The sequence below is a fragment of the Nomia melanderi genome, chromosome 2 (assembly GCF_051020985.1).
Source record: "Nomia melanderi isolate GNS246 chromosome 2, iyNomMela1, whole genome shotgun sequence".
NCBI classification, from domain to species: domain Eukaryota; kingdom Metazoa; phylum Arthropoda; class Insecta; order Hymenoptera; family Halictidae; genus Nomia; species Nomia melanderi.
The window spans coordinates 16,363,118-16,373,293 of NC_135000.1; the positions used below are offsets into that span (position 1 = coordinate 16,363,118).

General features: G+C 29.3%; 1 protein-coding gene across 6 annotated transcripts in view; it reads left to right on the top strand.

Annotated features, from left to right (window-relative positions):
* Positions 1–7,872, top strand: part of LOC116431157 (putative G-protein coupled receptor No18) — a 164,304-nt gene extending 156,432 nt beyond the window's left edge. For all 6 annotated transcript variants that reach the window (XM_031986203.2, XM_031986201.2, XM_031986202.2 and 3 more), the window contains 2 exons: positions 1,704–2,004; positions 4,243–7,872. In XM_031986203.2, coding sequence (XP_031842063.1) covers positions 1,704–2,004; positions 4,243–4,418 — 477 coding nt within the window. In that variant the 3' untranslated portion in view covers positions 4,419–7,872. The remainder of the gene's footprint in view (positions 1–1,703; positions 2,005–4,242) is intronic.
* The last annotated feature ends 2,304 nt before the right edge of the window (positions 7,873–10,176 follow it).

Consider the following 10,176-nt stretch of genomic DNA (forward strand, 5'->3'; position numbering starts at 1 on the left):
CCGTTCAATAAAATTGCATTATGTAATTCGAAACCTGTGAACGCACTTTCAAACTATTGAATATTTATTATATTTGCCTCAAATCAGAATATACAAAATTTTATTTCCATAATGTTTGCGTCAAAATTCTGATATGTAAGCTATTTATACACTATAAAAATATACACATTTCTGAAGAACTGTTAATTTTAATTTTCATAAATTTTATTCTGTAACAAATTGAAACTTATTATTTATGAAGAAAAATGTTAACAGATAATATTGCAATCATTTTTTCAAGTAGCACTTCATATGTCATTAAAAAAATATTGAAATTACATTCATGATTATAGAATATTAAATTTGAATAAAAATGTACAGAGAGTATTTGTTCGATTCTTATATAGTTTTTGTGCAAACATTAATTGCAACTTAATTTTAAGAAGCAATTCCTTTTTTTCTTTAAGTCCTCCTCATTTCATTAAAGTGGTAGCATCTTATGAATTTCCCTTGAGGAAACTTAATAAATAGACTTGAAGAATAGAATGAATAAACTTCACTAGGCAATCGTAAATTATGACTTTTGAACTTTTTATTTTTAACATTGCAAATAATTAAAATCACTTATGCGTCTTTCGACGAAGATTATTATACATTTAATATTATTCACATATTGCATTCAATTAAGTATTACTATAAAGTAGAGAAAGTAACATTACAAAGAGTCATTCTAGTGGTTATGAACAAACTTGTCCTAAATTACAATAAGTTATTTTTATACGTTACATTATTCAGTCATATACGTCTTATTAACTAACAATAAGTATAATATATTTATTCTTAAACTGATATCCACACATGCAATGTTTTATATGCATTGGAAGAAAAGTTTAAGTTAATATTACTGACTTCAATAAAAGTGATCTAACTTAAAAATCCAATTATTAAAAAAATTAATTAATATACTTTTTTTCAAGAAAACTATAGGGAAAACTTTCATTGCTCTAGCTACTTCAGAAAAATGTATTACTTACCAAACATTCCCAGTTCTATTTAATTAACAAAAATAAAATCAATATCTGCTATAATTCATAGGAAACTACTAGTAACAAATAATTAGCTCACCTTATACACAATCTATGTAAACATAAATCACTTGTTTCTTCAACATACTATCAAGAATTTTCAAAATCTTCATGTCTTGACCGAAAACCGAAATGACACGTTCCCGTAATCTGGGGGCAGTCCAAGAGTTTACGTCATTAGCAGATCCTCGATTGCCTCTCGAATAGAAAAATAGTTCGACTTATATGTGATGACTAATACAGATTTTTATTAAACTAAATTAAAAATCTTCACCATGAGTTTTATTATATGGCGAGGATTTAACACTACATCTACGGACCCCTTCAATTTGACGTATATTAAATTTTATAAACATTATTCATTAAAAGCTTAAGTCGGTTTTGACTGATATAAATATGCGAACACGTATCCTAATTCTACGCAAACAAGAGATTTTTTATATTAAATTCCACAGTTAACAGGTTAAATAGAAAACACTGATTTAAGTTAACCTGAATCAGTGAATGCTTTAACCTCTAATGATACCAGCTACAATGCTAGCGAACCATAGGGAAATCATTCCTAATGGACACTGCTTACACCCGGAAACTTTGAACCATTATTAAGGTTTTCACTGTTGATGCATCGATTTTGCGCAGATCGAACGGGCGAAGAGTATTAGAATACGAAGGGCTGAATGCGTGACGAATACGATGAGCTGCGACAGGACGTCCGAGGAAGCAGAGCCCGCGACCACCAGCAAAAAGTCCGGGATCGTACGTAGTCATCAGCAGAGTTGCATTAACAGAGCGGTCAAAGAGACAAAAACTGCTGGCACTTTAGCAGTGGTCGTAGGTGGATTCGTGGCGTGTTGGTTACCGTTTTTCATCCTCTATCTGGCCACCCCTTTCGTACCCATGAACCCGCCGGATGTACTTATGACAGCGTTAACGTGGCTAGGTATCTACACGTTTCGTTTCAACGCGTTCAAACGTTGCCGCGCGCGGAACCGTTAGACCCGACTGGATATTCGGACTTTTATAAAACTTTATGCGTTCACAGGGAACTACGGTGGTAGTAACGCGCGGTTTTTTTTCTGCTAGTTTTTGGTGCCTCGGGATGAGAACACCTCTTGATACTTTGAGTGCCATTCACGCGTACACATGAAAAATGGAATATTTTTTGGGCGATGCGGTGCACGATCGATTTAGTGTAGAAGTCTTATGACGTCTTTTACAACTGTGCTGGAGGAAAGTACTTTATCGTTGATAATTTCGTAGAAAAATAAAAACATTTGATGCTTATTTTATAGGTACATTTACTCTAAAAGTGAAAGATTAATATTAGACAAGCGATATTTCATCTGTATAAATAATGAAATAAATAAAAAATAAAAAAATTTAGATTTGTCGAATTCACTTGAAAATTTTCATTGTGAGTTTGATACGATATTATAGGAGAAAGGGTTAAGGCTGGTGAGGGTTGAAGAAAGAACAATTATATTTGTATCGTGGATATCCATGCATTCTACTTGATTGCACAAAATACAGTGAAAATAATGTGACAAAAAAGTTTGATTTTCTATATTATTTTTGATAAGTCGGAATTGTTTATAAAAAAAGCAACTTTCTATCTTATTTGATGTTTGGAAAATAAATTTATATAGGCTGGATTTTGTATAAACATCTGTAATGTATCTATGACCAATATTTAAATCAAGAAATGAACGAATAAATAAATGAATCGAGAGAAAAAATGTATCATAAAAGGAAAATGAAAAATCTTCTACATATATATTTTTGTTTCTTATACCTCATATCTTCATTTGTTTTAAAATAAATTTAAGCATCGTACGAAAATTTCAGTATATATCAAGAATATCGAAACATTAAATATTTTCGGTATTGTTAAATTGAATGTTGAATCTTCAATATATTAATTAATATAATATAGTTTTTATATCAGCTAAGTGTAATCTTGAACTCAGTATATATTTTGCTAGTGTCATAATAATTATAATCATTCCATTATTATTTTTTTATTATTAGACTGTTTATTTACAGTAATCACTGAAACAACTAACATTTGAACAAAGTTACAAACATTTCACTAACGTGGAAGTATAATTTACAAAAATAGCTTGCCAAATAGTACATAAACGGAAGAAGGTTGGGAAGCACTGTTTTAAATTAACCTTGCGAAGATTGTGTGGGGTTAATTAGGCACTCAAAGTGTTAAGCGTCAGCGTATACTTAACACGTTCACTGTCCGGACATCTAAGCTGAAACTTTGAGAACCAGAATGACTTTTTAAGAGCAACAACATACAGTTTACTTTTAAAGAGTACAAAATGTCGTACCACAAGTTTCGAAATGGTTTCGTGGTTAATTACACTCGTAGCATGTGACCTTTTGAACTTTACGTAACTATTACCTTCTTATTTGAAATTGTCAGATAATTATTTGATTATTATAATTATAATTAAAATTAATGTGTGAATCATGGTACCGTAAACGTGTTAATGTTCTTACACTATTAATGATAAACTATATTAATATTTTTGTTGAGACTATACCACCAAAACATGTTATCGAACAATCAATAAAGTTTTTCATTTTATTTATTTTAAAAAATTTTTTCTACGGTATCATTAATGTATGAAGTATTTTTAAAAAGAAACTCATATACTTTTTTTTTTAATCTGATAATGTTAGTTAAAATTAGTTAGTTAAAATAGAAACTTATATTTTCAGTAGTTGGAACTCATTACAGTTAGTTCATTGAAAAAAATCACGTAGCTTCTTCGTAACATAGAGTAAATATCTATCGATAATTAAAAAATAAATGGTTATACTAAATAGTTATCAAAACGTTTTTCGTTTGTTATTCTTCAGTTTCTAAATCACATGTACTTACATCATACATAATAATATAATAATGCTATTATTAATATTAAACCGTTATTACTATTATTATAGTATTATTACTATTTTTATTATTAAACATTGACAAAACTGTGCTTTAATAACAATTTCAATTTGAAATGTTCCAGCTTATTCGATATATTCCTTGTTATAAGAAAGGAATAAATAAACAAATATCTTAAGAATTGAAACGTTTTATTAATTTTTTTTATTGTACGTGTTTAACTGAACTTCAAAAATAAAAGTTAACGATAATTTTCAATATTAATTCCAGGGTGGATTAATTCGGCTATAAATCCATTCATCTATGCCTTTTACTCGGCCGACTTCAGATTAGCATTCTGGCGACTCACGTGTCGAAAGTGCTTCAAAAGCAGAACCAACTTGGAACGCAGTAATCGAAAACTGCCGGTTCCTACGAATGGGAAGAAAGAAACCTCGAGGACGTGAAGACCAACAAGCGAAAATCCTTCGACCACTGTGATTGAGTTCGAGGCTACTGTGATTTATCTATGATCTAGCGCATACAAACGGTTTCTGGCATTCGAGCATTGCGACTGTTCCTCAGCCCTTAACACGACACATTATTTTAATGACTGCAGACGTTAAACGTAGAACAAGAGAAATATTCTTTGACAGAATATCTGGTTTGTTTTTGTTTCATAGTAATAACCTTTCAAACTTTATGAAAGATTTTTATCTCTGATCATTACATGCATTCATAAGATATTGTAATTTCATAAGTTAATTGAACAGAAATGAAGTCATACTAACAATAAATTTTGCTACATTTTGTGCACAAATATTGTTTAATTAGGTATTCTTTCAACTTAAAATTTTATGATTATTTTTACTTCAAAATAAACGATAAAAGAGAAGGCTAGATGAGAAATGCGTATCAAATATTTCTGGAGAGTTTTCTACGATTTTCCTTAGTTAGAATATTTTAAAACACATTTTTAAAATGCATTTTCGTAACCAATTAAAAAGCCTGAGGTAATGACTTCTTTAAGTGTTGCTTAACCAGCTGCATTTAATTTTTCATTTTTAACGTTATTGTGATCTCTAGGAATATTTAAATTTAATATGAAGAATATCCTTTGTATATATTTATTATCACAGCGTATTCGAGTCTCGATTTCTTTAATGTCTAAAAAATTCTACAAGAAGTTAAGGAAATACTTGCTCCATTTAATATGAGTCTTACAGAACCACGTTTTTTAAGTTATGTTGAATCTTGGATTATACAACGATTGCTATGCAGGCTGTGGCAGTAATAATAGTATAACTAGATATGAGATGATAATTAATCCCACTAGATGTGGAATGATTAAATTCATTTATTTAATATTTTATTTCATATTTATTAGATAAACGTTTATAATTTATTTTAAAAATACAATGTAACTATCGCAAAAACTTATAATTCGAATATACTTTTCCTTCTGCTTACATTTTAATCCGATTGAGAGCTATCCACAGATGATAATGTTCTCAATGCACTAAGGTTTAATCTATAGCTATAGCTATACTACTAGAACATTTACCCTTTCGATTGTGCTCTGCTCCTGATACGATCAAGTATTCTTCAATTCTTTACGAGGAACGTATTCATTGTACGAGCAAAGGTTCCGGCCCAGGTCCCATTTAGTTCCAAGACCATTCCGAAAGAAAGAATATTTAACTTTTGGCTTATAAAATCGAGTGAAAGAAATTTGGATTAAATTCAACAAACGTGAAAATATATTATTCATTTCTTTTAAACAAAAATAAGATATTCTTTTTCTTGAACACTAGAACTACCGAGCGCTTAATACAATTCAATGTAATCCTTATAATAATTGTAACAATGGATTTCTTTTTGTTTCTTCATATATCTATTATAGTGTTCAAGTAAAATGATTTATTTTTAAGATCAATTTAAATATTCAGCATTTTTAAGATATGAATATTTGTGAAATGAGAATACTGAAACCTGTAATTTTGACGGGTGCAGTAGTTCTTAATGTTAATTAATATTAAATACCTAAAGTAAATAAAAGTCTACTATATAGACTCACTTTTTAATAATTTACTATGTATAATATAATTTTGGTAAACATGACTGAAGAGGAAATCATAAAAATCGTCTATTCTGATGATATAAACAATGTTTTATTATCAGTTTCGGCAAACATCACTCTTTTACGGTAATAACAACAAAATATATAGCAAGTTTAATATTTTATTTTCAATATAGAAAACAAAAGAATTTAGAATTTTGAAAAAAAATTGGACCATCATCGATTTGGTACTGTGAGGAAATGAATATTTTATCAGACCGAGAGCTGGACATGATTGGACCGTGAATGGCCTGGTAGTGTGGATGAAGCCTAACTGACCATGTGGTCCACGGAATTCGGGTTACACGCGTAACATTTTCTGGCAATCGTACGTTTAATTAAATAATCTTTGCGGTCCGAGGGTATCTCGATTTTTTAAAAAATGATTAAAAATAATAAAAGAATCTTCCGAAATTTTTATCAACATTGGTAAATTCAGTTACTTATGGTTTAATGTGTTGCCTTTATTATTTATTTGAAAATATCTGAGAAATATTACAATTGTACTTAAATATAAAATAATTATAATTATATACATATTATATGTACATTCAATATATTATAAAGAATCATAAAATTGAATGTTAGAACCGTCTCGATAAAGGACCGCAAAGGTTCGATAAATCTCCATTTATACTGATAGAGATATTAAGAAATGAAACCAGTACAAGTAGTATAATTTAAGATTAAAAACAATATCTGCTGAAACGAAACACAAATTGGTGGATAATGTATACGAAGTACCAGTACGATTACGATAACGGTAACCGATTAGTGAAGAGCAAAATAATACGCACAATGGCAATGGGAGAGTTTTAAACTGTTTTTATGCGCTGGGCCTCCTGCAATTTGTATTGCATTAACTTTTTTCACTCGAAGTATTCTTCGCAGGCACTGCCAAAGTTTTGGCGTTGTACTCGAAGTGTGCTTCTCATACACTCCAACAATATGCTGCACTGAAGGTCAAACTGTTTGAATTTACAGGTAAACTTTAGTCGCACGTGATTTCACGTTCCATTGATTTCGGTATTTAGTCGTTGATTTGACCGATAAAATTAAAAGGTTTACTGTTCACCATGGTGAAGAAGCTCGAGTGCAAAAGGTTAATTGCGAAATGAACATCGTGAAGCATACGAACGACACATCAGTACCATTTACTCAATGTATTTACACACATTATTCCAAACTGAAGACAAGTAAACGAATAATTGATACATTAGACGATGCGAGTAAGTGTAATATTTGGTATACTTCAGTTTCGAATGTATTGTTTCTCTATGACCTATACTGTAAAAAGGAAACTCATAACTGGAAAATGACATGTCAACTGTTGTCACTGAATAATAAAGTCTTGATATAAAATTCTGGTGCACTAATCGTTACGGAGTCACAATTACATTCACTCATTGGATGGAAGAGAATAATAAACAAACAAGAAAATAATTTATTTATCCATGTATTTAACTATGTATTTATTTATTCATTAATTCATTTATTTGTTTGTTTATTTATTTATTTGTTTATTTATTAATTCATTCATGCATGTACTTGTTTATTTATTTAAATAGTTCGGATTCGTGAAATATTTTGTACTCGACGAAACGCAAGTGTATAAATAAAATCTCACGTTTACATTGTAGAGTTTATTGTTAGTTATTAAATAACATTAAATTATGGAAATAGTTTTCTTTCATTATTAAAGTACATTTCCTAAATTTATTAACGCGTAGATCTCTCTGTAAATGTAGAAAGTATGAAAGTATACGAATTTTATAACGTTCTGGAGCTGATATTTCATTTCTGGAGTCCCACGGACCTTATCTGTTCCATTTTTTTTTCATTATGATGCGCTCATTACGCGATGTCTGTGTTGTAGGTACATACGTACCCTTGCGGATTAACGAAATGAGGAATTATGCAGTTATGCTGTTACGAATGTGACTTGCTGCTACCCTACAAAAAGAGAAATTTGGTTTGGTTACTGTTCAGTTAAATAAAGAATGTAACGTAAGTTGCTGAACAGATTTTTACGGAAAACCATTGTAAAATTCTTATGAAAATGTAACCATTACGAGACAACCGCCGTAGAACACTTGTGATAAAATATTGATTATACAAAATAACATAAATCATTTTTAAAATAAATACAAATTGATACAGTATGCTATTTATTTAATATGTTCAGTTGTATGTCAACGTGTAAAGCGAAAAAGTAGAGTAATCTGGTTTCTTTTTACAAATAAATTTTTTGAGGAAGTTCAGCTAATAAATTAATAGAATTTACTTCTGCGAAAAATACAAAAATACTATAGAATTATATTTTTAATCCAGTTGGGGTAGTAAGTGTTAGATTACAGCCGTAAATGTTAAAAATTTTGGACGCTAAATTAAAATTGCCGAAATAATATTGAGCAGTTGATTAAAAATAATAAAGTCACTGATTATTACGTATTCATCATAATTTACGGTAAGTGCTGGTACGATTATTTATAATTATCTTTATTTATTAGATTACATTATTATGATTCTATTGATATTCTAATCAAAGTATAATGGAATTTGAATGAAGGTAGAAAATAAAAGCAAATGATATTCGGAAATGTGCACGATTATTTATAATTTGTAGAATGTTTACAAAATTTCTGCTTTTACAATTAACGAAATTGTTCAAAACAATCGTTACATAAAATAAATTATTTTAAATTATTAGATTCAGTGTTACTACTGGTTCAACAAATTTTAATTTCATTGCTATTAGTTCGGTACAATCCTTCATAGAGAATCGTCTATCAAAGATAACACCGTTTACTCAAGTATTGCCACATGGAGGATAATGCAAGTGAAGACCCAGAGAAATAGATAGAACACAATTCCACAGATGCAATCGCAGATACAATTAAATTTAACTCCCTTCCTTAATCTATTGATCTTGTTATTAATGATCTTAGAACTAACACACTTAATATCAAATTCCTCGATGGATCGTTGCTGTTTTCTCACTTGAGGTTAAATTTAACTTAAAATGAACTTAGCAGTAATGTAAACTGTACGAAGGACTTATTCTTAAACAAAGAAGATAAATGGAATATTAAGAAAAGAACGAAATAAAGAGAAGAATCAAGAAAGATGTGTTTCATTCAGAAGAGAGGTGAATTGAAGAAGTGTCTGATTTATATGAATAATCATAATAATTTCCTGGTATACGTATTTATTTATAACACGTATATTACAATTAATTAAAAACGAGTTTAACTAACAAAGGAATGTTTTTGATAAAACGTAATGCATGGTTTTGAAGAAATTGAAAATACTAAAAGAGTGGAAATACTCTTTCAGATACAGTGTTGAAAACACTTTGTAGAATATTTCTGAAATTAGAGTGTGTAGGAAAAACATTTCTTTTTATTTATTCGCATAAAAATTACGAATTTAACCGTATACGAAATATATTTTAGAAACCATTCGTTTAAATAATACATTAAAAATTGCAATTTTATATGAACTTTTTATTAATTTTTCTTGTTAAATATTTGTTTACCATATTGTGAAGTTGTATGTAAAAACTATGAATCAAAATAAAGAATACGTTTTATTGAAATTTTTCGTGTTTTGCTATTTACTCAGAATTATTAACTATTATTAGAAGGAAGTTTCATCATTCTATTAGTATTCGTAGGCTTCCCACTTTTTTCTCAATTATAGTGCGACTTGCATTGCAATTACAGCCAATGAATTACCAATCTAAGGAGCAGATTCTTTGCATAATTGATTTTTCTGGCTATACGTAATACCGATTATAGGTAAAGTAGCAAGTATTGTTGGCTACATAAGAAAAGAAAGCGCTTCAACAATTTTGTTACTAGCACCGACGAAAAACAGTATCTTATGAGACTTCGTGTCCAGTACTCTGAAATACCGATTGTGTAAAAAGAGCAAATGTTTTGATATGCCCTCTACAATTAAAACTTTTAATTATTCCAGAGAAATAAAATCTAGAATTTCATTTTCTATCATAGAAATAAGATCGAAAACAGGAATGAAAGATTGATGGAATTCGACATTCATTATAATATTACCATCTCCGTGTTACTTGCATTTTTACCAAC